This window comes from Trachemys scripta, chromosome 10 (assembly GCF_013100865.1).
Source record: "Trachemys scripta elegans isolate TJP31775 chromosome 10, CAS_Tse_1.0, whole genome shotgun sequence".
Lineage (NCBI taxonomy): Eukaryota > Metazoa > Chordata > Testudines > Emydidae > Trachemys > Trachemys scripta.
Window position 1 is genome coordinate 71,602,326 of NC_048307.1, and position 16,976 is coordinate 71,619,301.

At 51.9% G+C, this 16,976-nt stretch overlaps 1 protein-coding gene across 3 annotated transcripts in view; it reads left to right on the forward strand.

The window, feature by feature from the left end:
- Nucleotides 1-16,976, forward strand: part of NTRK3 (neurotrophic receptor tyrosine kinase 3) — a 332,474-nt gene that overhangs the window by 64,032 nt on the left and 251,466 nt on the right. For all 3 annotated transcript variants that reach the window (XM_034783964.1, XM_034783962.1, XM_034783963.1), the window contains exons 2-3: nt 6,888-6,962; nt 8,508-8,579. In XM_034783964.1, coding sequence (XP_034639855.1) covers nt 6,888-6,962; nt 8,508-8,579 — 147 coding nt within the window. The remainder of the gene's footprint in view (nt 1-6,887; nt 6,963-8,507; nt 8,580-16,976) is intronic.

The window sequence follows — 16,976 nt, forward strand, 5'->3', positions numbered from 1 at the left end:
TTAGTAGGCCAATGCTCAAACCACTGAGCTATCCCTCCCCCCTAAGCATCTCCTGTCAGGAGGGACAGGACATCCCTCGGCCCACGCAGCTTCCAGCAGCTCCCATTGGCCTGGAGCAGCGAACCGTGGCCAGTGGGAGCCGCGATTGGCCGGACCTGCGGACACGGCAGGTAAACAAACCGGCCCGGCCCGCCAGGGGCTTTCCCTACGCAAGCGGCGGCCCCAGTTTGGGAAACACTGAGAGGCTGACCGTACCTGAACACTAAGGCAGGAGGAACAGAGGCGCTCTGTGTGGTGGCCTCTTTTATCCTCACTGGAAGGCAAAGGCCTCTTCACACGCACCCCCCTTCCTGCCTACCAGGAAGGGTTTAGCAAAAGCCAGCCAGTGCAGGCCGGTGGGGGGTGGGGAGGTGGAGCCAAGTCTGTTGCTGCTCTGATCTGGTGGAACTTGCCAGGAATTGTTCATTTATTCATTGTCAGTTGTTGCCTTTGATCCCTGGACTGAGCCTCTGAGTTCTGAGGTTTTCAAAAAAACTCATCTGAAAATTAAAGGGCAGGGGGGAAACTGCTCAGCGCTGACTGTGAACATCTGGGCAGCAGCAACCTGCGTGAAACTGTTCAGCCGTCACTCGCTGGTGTGACTGGGGTTATAACAGAGGGGGCTCCTAGAGAAAACTCCGGGTGCTGCAGGGGCGGGGTGTAGGTGCTCTCCCCTGAGTGAGTGCTGACCCCAGTGCCCCAGCACAACACTGCAGAGCAGTGTTGGGGGGACTCAAAAGGGGGCAACCAGGCCTTCTGAATCCGCGCTGACTCCAGTGCCTCAGTGTGGGGGTAGGAGGTGATGAGCAGCAGGAACAATGGAGGTGATGCCCTCTGAGTCAGTGCTGACCTCTGTGCCCTAGCACGGTGCAGGACCTTGGTGTGCTGCTGGAGGGGGGCCATTCTTCAGATGGAACATAAAACCAAGGCCCTGTCCACAAATCCCACGGCACTCCTTACCAGAGTCGGAGTGGTAGCCCCTCAATCCCTGGCCGTACTCCTTCCATCTCAGGGAATTATTTTGCTGGCTCTAAATTTCCCATGTGGTTTCAGTCCGAGAGAGGATTCTTTGTCACTTCCTCTCTGTCCTGAACCTTGTGTCATGTCGCTGTGCGGCTGCCTGCATCTTCCAGGCTAGCAGAGGTTAAGTTCAGCGGAGGAAGAGTGACCCCTGGACGCAGAGCTAGTTAAATGCGTTGGGATCAATTGGCAATTCGCATCAGTCTTCGCTAGTATCGTTGTAACGGGATTGGCACCGAAAGGGTGGTGACGTGGGCAGAAGCAGAGTGCACTCTGTACTGCAATCATTAGCAGGATGATGGGCGGCTATAGAGATTGCCTGGAGACGTCACCAAACACCGTGGAATTGACCCAGGATCTCTAGCATCCTGTCTGCAAACGGCAGTGGGTCCAATGGATTGTCAGCGGCTCATTGGTATTCCCGCAGGTAATTGCTGTTTTGCATTGCAGTGGCCTCCCAGATCGGCGCGCCAGTCACAAAACATGCCGAAGTGGGTTTCAAAAGAAGTCCTTGAACCTATTGACTTTTTTAAGTACCCGTCAGCCTGAGTTGCATGGCCTGTGGCTTTCTTTCTCCTGACAGCTGGGGAGAGGCAGAGAGCTGGATTCAATTGGCTGCTGCTTTGAAAAGAAGGCCCCCTTCTCCCCCCAACACCTCCATGTTCATATCTGCATGGTCTGAAGCTGGTGTGACAGACAGTTTGTTTATAATGCTAAACATATCAGATAATTGAAAGCTAATGCTCCTGTCTAGATCACTAGGCATAATACGCCTGGATGACAAATCAATTTCCTGGTTGCCCTACAAGGGTGCGGCGTCAAATGCGCGGCTTGCATTTGCATTGTGCGTGTGTTTGTTTGAGTGCTGCTTGCTCGCTGGAATCCAGCGCTTATTTGGCAGCCCAGCATCCAAACACAAATGTGGGTCTTGAGCTGCGTGTCTCTAAAGGGGCCATGTCATCTGCTCAGGTGTCGTGGAGAGAGAGCATCCTCATGGAAGTCCACTCCAGACTAACTAGGCAAGGATACAAGTTGTGTGAGTGTGTGTGGACTGTATGTAGAATGTAGTGTAGGCATCTCTCTGGGCATGTCTCTGTAGTGTAAGGCGTAGAGCTAGGAAGGCGTGTAAGGCGTAGAGCTAGATGCCTTCAGAGGACTCCAGTGAGCTGGCAGCTTATGGCCTAATGGCTTATCAGTTCAGTGTGGGAGGAGCTTTGCACGCCAACCCATGTTTCCCACTGAGTTTGCTTAGCCCGTGAGTGTGTCTGTTGGTGTGAAGGGTGTTCTTCCCCCAGGCTTGAGGATGGGGAAAGCGCCTTCCTGTTTCCAATGTGAAAACTCATGTGGGAGCAGAAATTATCCCATTGTCCTGTGAAGGGTGGTGAGAGGGACTGGGATGAGGAGCCTGTCACCTCTTGGTCACTGATTCCAGTTCAACCTAGGTTTGTATGTGTGTCTGCTCAGTGGACCACCTGTGATGTATTGGTGGGTCTTGCTCCACTTCCCTGTAGACAAGGGTCCACTTCACACAACTGACCATTGTCGTGGATGTTAACTAGCCCTTTGTTGGCTGTGTCAGCAATGAGGTCAAGCCCTGAATGCGCAGGGGAGACAAAACTCTCCTCTGTTCTCTAGGTTGGGCTCCCACCAGCTCAGGGTTGAGGCCCACGAACAGGAGTCTGTGCTTATCGGGGTATATCTGTACAGCTAATGGTAGTGAGTCTCAGAGCCCGGGTTGACAGCTGTGTAGACTCTTGGGCTCTGAAGCCTAGGGAGGGACGGGCTCCAGAGGCTGACCTCCAGTTTGAGCCAGTGTCTATACAGCTGTTTTTTGCACTGTAATGCGAGCCTCAGTCTGTAGACCGGGGCTCTGAGGCTCGCTGGGTAGACATACCATAGAAATTAAACAATACGGCAGTGCCAGCTTTGTTTTTTCCTCCCCCATTCTCTATAGCATGCCTGTCCGACTGCCTCAAGTGCACGAGGAACTCATTGTAAAGACGCATTTTACAAACTAAGCCAGATACCATGTCACATAAACACTCCCCAGCCAGCAAAGAGTAGAACCCCACCTGTCACTCCCATTAGCAGAGTGGATAAATATAGGTATGCTGTGTTGCTGTGGCCACTTCACCTTGAATGGCCCCTTGAAATGTGTGTTAACTAGTTATGCCAAACAGCTTGTTCCACCTTGTATTTAGCTGTGACACCGAGTGCATTTCCTTGATCCGAAGAGCTCTGTATAAGCTCAAAAGCCTGTCTCTCTCTCCCCAACAAAAGTAATATTACCTCTCCCACCTTGTCTGTCTGGATTAAATGTATGACCAGGTCCTTCCATTCCTGTTATACGGTATATCGCAATCACCCCAACCAAATCACCTCACCCCAAACCAGAGGTGGGCAAACTACGACCCGCGGGCCCCTCCTGCCCAGCCCCTGAGCTCCTGCCCTGGGAGGCTTGCCCCTGGCCCCTCCCTTGCTGTTCCCTCTCGCCCCGCTGCTGGTACAGCGCTCTGGGTGGCGGGGCTGTGAGCTCCTGGGGCAGCGCAGCTGCAGAGCCTGGCCTGACCCAGTGCTCTCTGCTGCGCGGTGGCGTGGATGGCTCAGCTGGGCACCTGTCCTGGCGCTCTGGGCAGCGCGGCTCTAGTGCCGCCAGCCACCAGTGCTCCAGGCAGCGCGGTAAGGGGGCGGGAAGCGGGGAGGTTGGATAGAGGGCTGGGGAGTTCAGGGTGGTGGTCAGGGGGTGTGGATAGGGGTCAGGGCGGTCGGGGGGTAGAACAGGAGGGTTGAATGGGGGCAGGGGTCTGTCAGGAAGGAGGGGGGGGGTTGGGTGGAGTGGGGTGGCGGGGGCAGTCAGGGGCAGGGGTTCTGGGGGTGGTCAGGGGACAGGGTGGGGGTGGATGGGGCAAGGGTCCGGGGAGGGGCTGTCAGGGAAGGGGGGGAGAGGGGTTGGATGGGGCAGGAGTTCCGGGGGGGGGGCATCGGGGGCAAGAACCAGGGTGGGGGCGGGCCATGCCTGGCTGTTTGGGGAGGCACAGCCTCCCCTAACTGGTCCTCCATACAATTTCCAAAACCCGATGCAGCCCTCAGGCCAAAAAGTTTGCCAGCCCCAGCCCCAGCCCCAAACCCTGCTTTGCAAATCCAAGCTCTTGCCAGGAAAGGAGGGTGGGGTTGTATGGACCCCATCCAGCGCTTGGCAGGGAAGGAGTTATCCCTCTTCCTCCGGACTGGAGGATGGGCCCCTGGACTGGGACTTGTGAGCTGGATTCAGATCCCTGCTCTGATACACTCCCTATGTGACATTTAATCTCTCGGTGCCTAGCTTCCCCAGTAAAATGGGGACAACGATAGCTCAGAGACTCGTAGACTTTAAGGTCAGAAGGGACCATCATGATCATCTAGTCTGACCTGCTGCACATTGCAAGCCCCAGAACCTCACCCACCCACTCCTGTAATAGATCTCTAATAGCTCCTTGCCTCACAGGAGCGGGATGAGGACAAATCCGCTAGAGAGTGTGAGGTGCTACAGGAATGGGGCCGTAGAAGCAGACCAATCCCAGAGAGAGCTCACACAGCCCAACGGGCTCTAGGCAAAGCGGCTGCGGGGGAGTTGCCGTGGAGCCAGGTTGCAATGGACAAGTGGCGTTTCTTCCTCCCCCGTCTCCCTGCTTCTCTTGCTGGTGGGTCGGGTGGGGAGCTCCAGGTGGGGTATTGACAGCAGCAATAGCTGCTAGCAGGGAGGCTAAGGGGGCGAATGGTGCAGAAAGGGGCAGAACAAAGGAAGCTTCTTCAGGGGTTCACTCACGCCTGGGCTCCCCCTCGTCCCCCCTACACCTGTCTACACCTACTGCCCCCATAATCCTTTCCCCCAGTAGCCTCAGGCTCTCTTTCCCCCTCCCTTCACCATCCCCCCCCAAACAATCTCCCCTCCAGACTCTGCTACAACACCCCATCCCAACAGCCCCTGCTCCCCGCTGGCTGCCCCAGGCTTTTCCCCCAAGCCCTCCTTGCTTTTGTGTGTCTCTGGGTATGGGGACTAGGTTCCTGCCGCTGCCACAGCTGCCCTTCTGCTCAGAGCAGGGGCGTGTAGAGGGGAAATCATTGACTTTTCCCCATCGCAGGTGGAGCTGCTCAACTCCTGGTAGCTCTTTTACTCCTTGGGTTTGGCTGGGGCCAGTTGTATCTTGCACCTTACCTTTGGCTGATAGTGTGGCCCCTTAAAAGGCCAGGATACTCTTAACACTTTGGTGTTGCACAATATAGCCCCCCGCCATTGGTGTTTAAACTCCATCTACGCATGCAGAATCCTTGCCCGTGGCAAGAGGCCCATTCCCAGGGTACTGGGGTAAAGCGGTCTCCTTCGTGAAGCTGCCGGCATGGTCTGTAGCAGGTGAAGATAGAATGGGGCAGCTGCCTCTCCGGGACAGTCTGGAGGAATTTATTTATTTTAAGATTCATCTGTTTCATTATTGCCCTAGCCACAAACTTGGGCACGTGTCCATATCATATCTCCATGGTGCTGTTCCTCCTTACTCTGTCTCTGATCAAGGGAAGAGCAAAAGTTACAGTTACTGGAGCAGGCAGCTGCCTTGTAAAGGCTTTGCGTAAAGGCTTTGTAAAACCGTGTCCCGTGTGTGTAGCAGCTGAACATCCCCTGTGGAGAGAGAAATAGGTTTCCTTGGCCCCATAAGCCTTCTGGTGCATCTCAGCTCCACCTTCCTATATGATCCCTGTGACCTTCAACGTCCCCTGGCTCCAAGAGGCTTTTGAAGATGAGCCGCCACTCAAATGGTTCTTCAGTGTCATGGAGGTCACCCGTAGCAGGAGCCCCACAGGCTCCCCTGCTTAGCCCAGGACCACAAACCTGCCGCTGACTCCTAAGCTGTTGTTCCCTCACCCGGTGAAAGACCTGCAGTGGCTCTGCACGCTTAACTTTGGGGACACCTCTGCCCCATTGTATGCAGGGGTGCCCCTTCCCCATGTGCTGAAGAGCCTGCTGATTGGAAACGGGAAATCTGATCTACCGTTGTCCATACAAATTCTGGTTGGTGGATCAGCTGTCTGGGGGCTGAAGAGCCCTCTGTCCCTTCCCTGGATCAGTTTGTGATGAGGGCTGCTTTCAGAGGTGTCTGCCTTCCAGAAGCTTCGAGACCAGGAGCCCCGAGGTGGGCCCTTAACTCTGGCTCTTGCATGTGGGGATGTTGTATGTTGTCGCTGGGCTGGACCCATATTGAAGACGGGGTTTTTTGAATCTTGGGGGGTCAGAGCTGAGTGCACTTGAGCCCTGAAGGGACCATATCTGTTTGTCGGGCAGCTCAGCCTTTTGCCCAGTGACGCTAGTGTCTCTCATGTGGGGATTGTGAGCCTTATCTCTGCTTTACACATGGGCAGAGTGAGACAAACACAGAGGGGAAATGACTTGCCCCAAACTCCTCCCTCCCATTTGGCTACATTAACCATTAGACCCAGGTGCCTCCATTGGCCCCTTAATCAAATATTAAAGGACGGGACCGGAGAAAACCCAAGGTGATGGCTTGACCCCCAAAGCTGAAGAGAATTGGAAATAATAAAAGAAACAAGAGAAATTAGTTTTTTGGGGGTTATAATGGAAACCACATGAGCTCTAGGGTGTGGGAGCAGCAGCTTATGCAACACCCACATATGCAATAGTGTCTATTCCCCACACCCTCCCCCTGCCTAGGGCTTTGAACAAAGCCAGGGAGTGGATGTCTCCTATAGACAGTTTCCTGGGTGTTTCCTGTGTCATGCAGCACTTCACCTGACTGTCCTGTTGTGCCGAGGGCTGAGCTTTTCCTTCCTCTCCACAGACACATAGAGAACTGGAAGAACTTGCAGACGCTGAATGCTGTAGACATGGAGCTGTACACGGGACTCCAAAGGCTGTGAGTATCATGCATGTGTGAGGGCGAGAGACCTGAAGGGTGGTGTGCGGGCAGCCAGTTCAGGTCGCAGCAGGGAAATACTGCTCCTTTCATCCTACGGCCTCTGACCTATGATGGTGAGAGCGTGACTGACTGTTCCCAGGCAGATGTAGAACCTTGCCTTTCTCCTTAACTTTTGCAGCTTTCCAGTCCTAGATGGAGCCCTGGTCAGGCAGACTGTGAACTTCACACAGCTCTGCCAATACGCTTCAATCCTAACCTGGATCACCCCCTGCTAGGCCAGATCTGGGTCCATACGCTGCACTGCTCTCCTAAGATGTGAAGCGCCAGCTATTTCTATCTATCTGGTTACTTACATGGCTTCCATCACAGTAGCAGCTGAGTGCTTCGCAGTCACAGCGACTGTGTCCTCAGCATACCCTTGTGAGGTAGGGAAGTATTCGAATCTCCATTTTACAGAGGGGGAGCTGAGGTAGTGATTTGTCAGTCTGCGGTACAGCCAGGAATGGCGCCCAGACCTTTCAGATCCCATTCTAGTGCCTTAAACTGGAGCCTCTCTCGAGCAGACGCTGAATTATATTGGGCGATGGTTTTGTAATGTGGACAGACGTCCACCAGGAGTTAAGTGGTAACTCTCCAACCTTATTTCAGTGGGAAACCTACAGTATATCGCTCAGCTTCCTGTACTCGGCTCCCCAGCAAGCTGTGCACCGAACCAATCCCCAGCCTACGCAGCCTGGGCTGCTGGTTGAGATTTAGTGTAGGAAAGCTGCAATGGAGTCTGGTACTTTGTCCATAGAGGAGATTAAGAAATCATGACCCTGGTGCTGATTTAGCTCTGCCAGAGCACAAGAGGAAGAGAATCCTTCTTGGCTCTTCTTATCATGGTGGGAAAAACTCACTTGTCCTCAGGTGCTCAAAGCAAAGGGATTTTCTCCTGAGTTAAATGTGTGTGGTGCTCCCCAAAAGATGTATATGTCCATCACAGATCTCTAGAACAATGAGCCCAAGGAAACTCTGGACCAGAAGTAGCAAGGACCATGGGGGGTGCAGTCAGGATTGAGGGACACTGGCAGAGATGTGTTTTGGGAGCTCAGGACTGGAGTAGCAGGGAGTGCGGCTGTCAAAGACCGAAGCGCATTGATAATGCTACATGGGGAAGCCCAGGGCTGCAGTAGTAGGGCGTGCTGTGGGTCAGGATTGCGGTGCATTGGCAGAGCTGCATAGGAGAGGCTTGCACGGCGGCTGCTCATGCTACACCTGCTCTTGACAGTACCAGGTCTATCAGATTAAATTGAGACAACCAGACTCCTCTCTATTTGTGACCTTACCCAGGTCTTCTGAGGCGAGCGATTAAAGGGTTCAACCCTCCCCACGCTCCCTAACTCCCCGAGCGTCCGCTCCTGAAACTGTCTTGCTCGGCCTGTCGCTTTCAGTTTTATGGGCATTGTCTCTTGACCGTCTCCTCGAGTTTAGCAAAGGGTTTTGAGTGCCCATTGATCCTCAGTCTTTACTTCATCACTGTCCTTTTAAATCTCCTTGCAGGACAATCAGGAACTCAGGACTTCGCAGCATCCAGCCGCGAGCCTTTGCCAAGAACCCTCATCTGCGCTACATGTGAGTAACGTTGCCCCCCTGCCCTGCTGTTCCCTTTTGGAAAGGTTATCTCCAATGCTGTCACCCCTCGGGGGGAAGCCAGGGGCAAGGGTGAAAGGAGAGATGCAGGAGGGAGAAGGAGCGAGCAGTAATGAAAGGTGAATTAAGGAAGGGAGTAGAAGAGAAGAGTGAAGGGGATGGGGGACAAGGGCACAGAGAGAGAGGTGTGGGGAAAGCGAGAGCACTGAACAGTTCTCTCCTGCTGGGAAGCCGACACATTTAGGTGTCTAAGAACTGGGCTGGCTTTGATTGTGGCTGTAACGAGCGCTTGCCTCATTAGCACCCCTGCAGCGGCAGCGGAAGTTTCCCTTTCTGTGGAGTTCAGGGGACTGCGGGCGGGGTGGTGGTGGCAGCGTGCCCTAGTGCAGAGCTGGAGCCTGCAACGCTCATTAACATTTAACAAATACAGAGGGCTTTGCAGACACAGATCTTGCTGTCGCTTCAGGCACGTGGCTGACAGCTGTGCTCCTAATTATTGACTCGTTAAACGTGCGTTTGAGGTGGGCCCCGGGCACAGATACTTCCTGCTGGAAGTTATTGGAGGATAAGGGAAGATGGTAAGGAAGTGGTGCTCTGGAATTTGGTATAGGAAGGCGGCAAGCCAGTACGTAGCGTCCAGTTTTCCAGAGGAGTATCTGGGAAGGTGGGACTGTGTCTCATGGAACGTACAAGCACTGGAGGCTGATGGGTGACATCTCTCTCTTCAGAAAAGGCTGGAGTACCAGCATGTGTGCAAAGCACATCAAGGGCCTGAAATAATTTGTCTGAGTGAGTGATATGGGATCAGCTCCCTCTGAGCTCCAGCATAAGGACTAGAGGCGGGCTGATTGGTTATTGTGAGAGTTCTGGTGCATTGTGTGTGAGCCCATGTGCCTGCTCTGAATCGTATGCTGTCAGCCATTTCAATGAAAACTGGTCATAACTTAAAAAAAATCATCTTTCTGATTCTAAGGGCATGTGTTACCATCCATATGGGCATGTTACTGGTGAAAAGAGATGGGGTTTACTTGCCACTTGATTCCGTGCGCAGAGCTCACGTTAACACAAATGCCTAAAAGCTTCATTGTGAAAGCTAGTTACAGTTGCTAAGTGACAGCAGTGTACTTATCTAACAGGCCATTTGCAAAACCCAAGCACTTAAAATCAAACACATGAATAGTTAAGGACGTCACAGAACTTGAACTGCCCACCTAATAAACACACTCTGTTCTTACTGAGCAGAAAGGAATGCATATTTCATCACAATACAACAGTTTTAATTCTGACCCATGGATTTTTTTTTTAATGTATACTCCTGGCTATTTTGGTTGGGAAATCTAAATATTTTCTTTGATGAGATACTGTTGAATGGGGAAATTGCATAATGCATTTAGCACTGGACAGTTGAATTGTTGGGTAAAGTAGCTATGGTTGCTGTTTCTTGGGGATAATATTGTCTAGAATAGGTAAGGAGCATAACTATTGATTCCTGGTAATGTTGTGTAGGTGAACTTTCATTAGAGGCTGATCAATATGTGCCATTAGTGTGTACATATACAATTATTACTTCTCTTTCAGAAAGAGCTCAGGTTTGTAGTTTGAGATGGCTGGACAGATCACTTTTATTTTGGGTCAGAGTGAAGGCTGCTGTATGGTGATGAAATGTCTGTTTACTATGTGGGCCATGTAAGATTTAAACATCCTTAGCTTGAGATTCCCTTCCTTGCCTTGAAGTGCTTGGGTCTGCTACTATAGGTACCTACATTGTTCAGTTACTATCCTTAACTTTGTTTGTTTGTTTGTTTAAACTAAGTAGCTGGGCTCCAGTGGTATGTCCTAGGCATGCTTCAACCTTCACGTGGGAGCACGGAGCTAGAGAGGAGGAAATACGTCTGTTCTTCTGACTGTTGTACTCCTGTCCAAAGAAAGCTCAGCCCCTGGTTCTGGTTGTTTGTTCAGACACATCATCTTGCTGTAGGGCCCTCTCCATGCCTGATGGTCACGGTTACCTTCTTCTTATAGTGTCTTGGATCATCTCTGGAATTACCTGTCTGCTCCCTGGAGAGCTTCCCTGGTCACCATGCCAGCCACTCAAATGAGGAGACCTCTCCTAACTCTGGGGCATTTCACAGTGTGAAGAGCGGTTAATTTGAAGTAAGAAAATGTAGCGTGATGATGGGAGGAGCCCAGACGTTGGGCTCTCTGTCACGCTTTGCTGTTCATCTTGGTGTCTGACCTCACGAAAAGGCTGGAAGTTCTTAGCTCTTAAACTTCCTGGTCCTAGAGGAGAAGTGGCTTTAATGATAACACAAAGAGGTGATTTCTGAGATAGCGGAGTGAGATAGATGGGGCAGGGCAGGGTTCTGAGTCCAACTGGACCAGGATTTGGGCTGCTGCTGGTTGTCTAGATGGTCTGCCCTCCGCTTTACTATCTAAGTTTCCTGTGGCTCCCTTGTCTCGGAGTGTGGCAGGCCATCTCACCTCAGCCATTGGATCTGCCGCATGAACATCTGGTGGCACTCGGGGGACCCCTCCAGAGCGACTGCACGTGAGACTGCGCCAGCATGGCAGGGCAGCTTTCAGGCTCCTAGCCAGCCGCTGCCTCGGAAGGAGTTCAGCCTGCTGGGGACCTGACATTTTCAGAGGCAGCCTCACATTGGAGCTGGGGATAAAAGGATTAGTGGAAATGTCACTCTGCTCGGAGTCTCAGGCTGCAATAGCTGGGTTGAATGGCTGGTGAGATCAAGGAATACTGCCCCCGTCCCCAGCAAGGGGAATGGCCTCCATGAGCCACAGCCAGTTGCATGTCAGGGCCAAGCCCTGCTGGGTGGTGTTGTCACGGTACTTGAGGCTCCGCTAGCCAGGGCTGTGAGAAGTGGAACCCAGGGGTCAGGGGAGGATGCAGCATTGCAGGGGGACATCGCCTCTTTGCCCTCCACCACCTCCTTTGGGGATCTTGTCGCTGTGTGTTCGTTGGAGGTTTGGATAATTTGCAAAGGGATTCTGAGGCACCGAACACCAAGTGCTTGACTGGCGAATTACTGAGCAGCTGAATGGGGAAGATTGAGGGGCCACAGTGCAGGTGTGTTGGGGCCCAGGACTGGAATCGCAGGGGGTGCTGGAAGCTGGGGTTGAGGGGCAGACTTGTATCTTGGGGAAAGCTTGCATAATGATTTAAACTACTTTACTGATTGATGGTGGGGGGTTTTTCCTCTCTGGGGGAAATCCCAACACCATCCACCTCTCTATCTTCTCTCCCCTTCCACCCACCGCTTTGAGAGAGGCTTCCTCCTGTCAGACAAGCTGGGTTTCTCTGCCTTCTCCCAGCTTCTTCTATTTCTGTTCCTTTCTCCATGCATTTACAAGTCTTCAGACCCCAGCTGTGCAATCAAGATGATCACTTACTCCAGCTCTAATTGTAGGAGCTCTGGTTTGTTGGGGTTTATTTAAGATAATGGCTCTGAATGAGTTTTTCCCTGCACAGAGTAAGAAAGGGAAGGTGAAGCCATTGAGAGGTTTTACAGCGTTCAGCTTCTTGAAGTGTCTGAATACTCCAGTGCCCCCTAACAGGGGACATAGCTGCCCTTGAGTGGTTAGTCGGTCCTGCGCACAGTCCTTGGTATCTGATGTGTCAGGGGGGGGGTGGGAAGGGGCGGAGGGAGCAGTGAGTGACTGATGTAAACAAACCCTGGACTGGAGGTATATGGATCCATAAATAGCCTTAGCCTACTGTGACATACTATACCTTGGGGGAGTGTCTTGTAACCCCCATAGTCCTCATTTTTATATAATTGTGATCTTACATGTAAAGTATGCCTTGTAAGGTATCGGGGAAAGGTTACGATCTGCTGAAAGTCATTTCTCTATCCATATATGTATATCATGAATGCATATGAAGTTATGAGAATTGTGGGTTGTCACTAAAACATGTTGTAAATTGGGGAATCAGACAGATATTAGCCCCCCAGAGGCAACAGCAAGGAAAGTAATCAACACCTGGGCGGGATGTCAATCAACCCATCAACAACCATTGTCCAGCAAGGGCGCTACAATGCAACGACTCACCTGCATGGGGCCACACCAGGGGAATTGCTCAACCTTGCCTGGAGACTCCGCATGCCTGGACTTGTGCTTCCCAAGCACATGGGTCTGAGGTTATAAAACAGACACAGGGGCCACATGCGGGGTCTTTCTCCTTCACCCACCCATGCTGGAAGCAACAAGAACATTGAGAAGACTTAAGCAGAGGAGATTGGCCCAGATTTCAAGGGGGAAATCTGTATACTATGGACTGCAGTATCCAGTGGGGTGAGAAAAAACTGCTTAATTTAGATGTTGCCCAGTCTAATAGAGTTGAGAGTTTAGATCAGTGGTGGGCAACCTGCAGGCTGCATGCGGCCTGTCAGGGTAATCTGCTGGTGGGTCGAAGACAGTGTTTACATTGGTTGTCCGTAGGCATGGCCACCCGCAGCTCCCAGTGGCCGCAGTTCCCGGCCAATGGGAAACACTGTAAACACTGTCTCTCAGCCCGCCAGTGGATTACCCTGATGGGCCACAGGTTGCCCACCACGGGTTTAGACTGTGTGGTTATCGTTTCTTTTCTTTTGGTAACTAGCTCTGACTTTTTGCCTATCACTTAACATCACTTAAAATCTATCTTTTGTAGCCAATAAACTTGTTTAACTGTTTATCTTTACCAGTGAGTTTGTATCAAATGTGGGGCAAATCTGCTCAGGTTTTACAAAGGCTGGTGTATCTCCACTTCCCACTGATGAAGTGGTGAACCAATTAATAAATGTGCACTACTCATCTTGAGTAGTGCAAGACGATATATTTCTGATGTACAGTGCTGGGAGCTGGGGGGAGGATTTGGCTCTGGTGCCTTTCTCTGTGTGATTCATGAGTGGCTCTGGGAACATTCATGCAATCTAGCTGGGTGTGAGGGTCCACATGCTGTTGTGCTGAGTGATCACAGCGCCTGGAGGGGTTTGTTGCTGATCACTTGCAAGGCATTGTGGGAGCCAGCCCAGGCTGGAGAGAATTAAAGGGGCAGAACGGTCCCACAGTCCCAGGCTATGCCCCAGGGATCCCGTCACACCCACCTCTGGGAGTGAGCAGAGCTAGGTCTCCTGGCCCACTGAGTCTGTCAACAAGGGGACAATTATTCCCAAATGTGTTTGGGGGGTGGTTTTTCTAAAGTGGATATACCTGCCCCACTGGTAACTGAACTGAGGCCACTGAGGGTATGTCTGTACTGCAATTAAAAATCTGTGGCTGGCCTAGGCCAGCTGACTTGAGCTCGCAGGACTTGGGCTAAGGCGTGTAAACATTCAGACTCAGGCTGGAGCTCATTCAGGGACCTTCCCACCTTGCAGGGTCCTGGAGATCAGGTTCTAGCCCAAACCCATACGTCTACGCTGCAGTTAAACTGCCCTTAGCCTGAGTCAGCTGGCCCGGGCCAGCCGCGGGTGTCTAATTGCCGTGTAGACATGCCCTAACTCCTTTTAGGGTGACCAGATGTCCTGATTTTACAGGGACAGTCCCGATTTTTGGGTCTTTTTCTTATATAGGTTCCTATTACCCCTCACCCCTGTCCTGATTTTTCACATTTGCTGTCTGGTCACCCTAACTCCTTTGTCCAGAAGCTGCTGACAGGAGGGGGATAGATTTAGGTTTGATCTGAGTCAGATTCAGACTTGTGGCCTGTGGCAGGTTTTTGCCAAGACTCTGGAGGCCTCGCTATTGGGCAAGGGCCCCACAGTGATTCTAGTCCTTGGCCCCTTTACTGTGCAGTCTTTGGTGTCATCTTGGCTAACACCTGGCTTGCTCTGGAGATCCACTCACAGGAGGGGTCTACTCTGGATGCTGTGAGTCTGATGTGTATTGCGCATGGGCTTCAGTGACCAGTCAGAGTTTTGGGCCTGGGCACCAGGTAACAAGGATCAGGTCAGGCAGAGACTCCCCAGCCAAACAGTTTCAGAGCAGCTCAGTTAAGCACAGGGAGGATTTGCGCTTTATGTGATCAACTGTCTTTGAGCTCCAGGTCTTTCCAAAAAGCCTGTGGGATATTGTAGTTGCTAAATTTGTGGGTCCTTTGTTACTGCATGCCTCTGCCCTAGGCTCTTCCGGAGCTGGGAGGGCAGGGTTACTAAGCAGAGCTGGTAGGATGCAGGGGGTCTCTTTGGCTAACACAGCTGCCTTCCCCTCCCAAGTAGGAGGGTGTGCTGCCTTTGTCATGGATGTGCCATGCTCTAAGGAGCTGAGATCTCCAGTTCCTGAGGTATGTCCAAATGAGGCCCATATCAAGGGAGCTGGAGGGGAAACCATCTCTCTGCCCTCTCCTTTTCCCCCACCACTCAGGCAGAGCTTCTGCAGAGGCCAGGGGAGACCCATTCACTGTGCTTCCATCCTGGGATCTGCAAAAGATGGAGCTGCCGTAAACCCCTCCCTCCCAAAGCACAGTGCTGCCTATGCCAGGAGCCCAGAGTTCTCATTGCAGTGGGGGACACCCTCTGCATCAGTGGGGGAGAGGATGGCTGTAGGATTTATGTTTTTCTGTCTTGTTGACTGAACTGGACCTTCCCTCTCCCCATCCTCCAAAAGATAAACATCAACCTCCATCTGCTCAAATAATGTGCCCTTGGGAGAGAATAGGAAACAAATGTCCTGGGGAGACAAGGACTCTAGGAGCTTAGCTGACTGTATGACACAAATCTGGTAGGTCTCAGATCCTTTTTGGGGACTGGGCTACCACGAAACCCACTGCTACAAGTGATACTCAGTGGCCCTGCCATTGTGAGGGCCTCAGCAGAGAGGTCCAGGATTGGCTGGGCTCTAGAGGTTGAACTCTGTTCTTACCCCAAATGGCTCAGGGCTGAAACAGTCAATGGAGTGTGATGGCATGTAGGAAGCTCTCGCTGCAGAGATTATCAGTGCCAGGGCTGCCAATCTGGCACCAGAATCGCCCCCAAGAGAGAAAAAGAAAAGGACAGCAATAAAACTGAGAATAAAAACAATCGGGTGGTGTTATCTGGGGGAACCCAATCCCGTTGCCATTGTCAAGGAGGTTGGGGATAAGGTCTGAGGGCTGGACTAGAAATGCAAACTAGTGAGGAGAGAAGGAACCACAGTGCCACAGACTGGTGTACGTTAGATATTAATGTATTTGTATGTCTGCTCCATCCTTCCCATCAGGTCCATAGTTCCATGCTGGTTGGGAGGCCTGACAGTCTCACCCCTTCCTTTCCATTCAGATAGGCTGATGCTGGTCCCAGAGGTGTAAGTCCCTTCAGCCTCCCTTGCATCCCCTTAACAGCCAATGCTGGTCCCCTGTCCCCAGCTCCTTTCCTTGGACTGAGAGCTGAGTCCCTCCCCGTGAACCCCATCGCGTTCTACCCCCCGTCTCAGGTGACCCGCTAATAGAGTGTGACTCCCTCTAAACACTTTCTCGAATCATTGGCTCTCAGTCAGCCAGTCTGTAAAGCGCCTGTTTGTATTTGCAGAGAATAACCACATGCACCTTATTTATTGGCGTAGTAAAGAAAACAAATTAAGGCCCTGTAATTACAGAGTCAGGTGCACTCTTAAATAAAGCTTAAGTAGTCAGAATTCCATTTAGACTATTAATAATTGCTTTTTCCGCCTGCATTCTGTGGCTTCTTTTCCCCCCTATCTGTCTTCTGGAGGCTTCTGTGCGCTCTAAATTGGTTCATAGGCCGGCCGAGACACTGTTCCCATTCCAGAGCTCTCACTTGGCAGGGTTTGCCAGTGTGGGGATGGAGGCCTTTGATAAAGCAGAGCCATGTTTTTACAAACTGTAGCCAGGTTGGTAAATACAAAGAACATGGAGTCTTTGTGGTGACTCCTGCCCTCTCTGAGTAGCGGGGTGATGGGGTGATAGAATCCTAGAATATCAGGGTTGGAAGAGACCTCAGGAGGTCATCTAGTCCAACCCCCTGCTCAAAGCAGGACCAATTCCCAACTAAATCATCCCAGCCAGGGCTTTGTCAAGCCTGACCTTAAAAACCTCTAAGGAAGGAGATTCCACCACCTCCCTAGGTAACCCATTCCAGTGCTTCACCACCCTCCTAGTGAAAAAGTTTTTCCTAATATCCAACCTAAACCTCCCCCACTGCAACTTGAGACCATTACTCCTTGTTCTGATACAGGGGTCGGCAACATTCGGCACGTGGGGTCGCCAGGGTAAGCACCCTGGCGGGCCGAATGTTGCCGACCCCTGTATCAGAACAAGGAGTAATGGTCTCAAGTTGCAGTGGGGGAGGTTTAGGTTGGATATTAGGAAAAACTTTTTCACTAGGAGGGTGGTGAAGCACTGGAATGGGTTACCTAGGGAGGTGGTGGAATCTCCTTCCTTAGAGG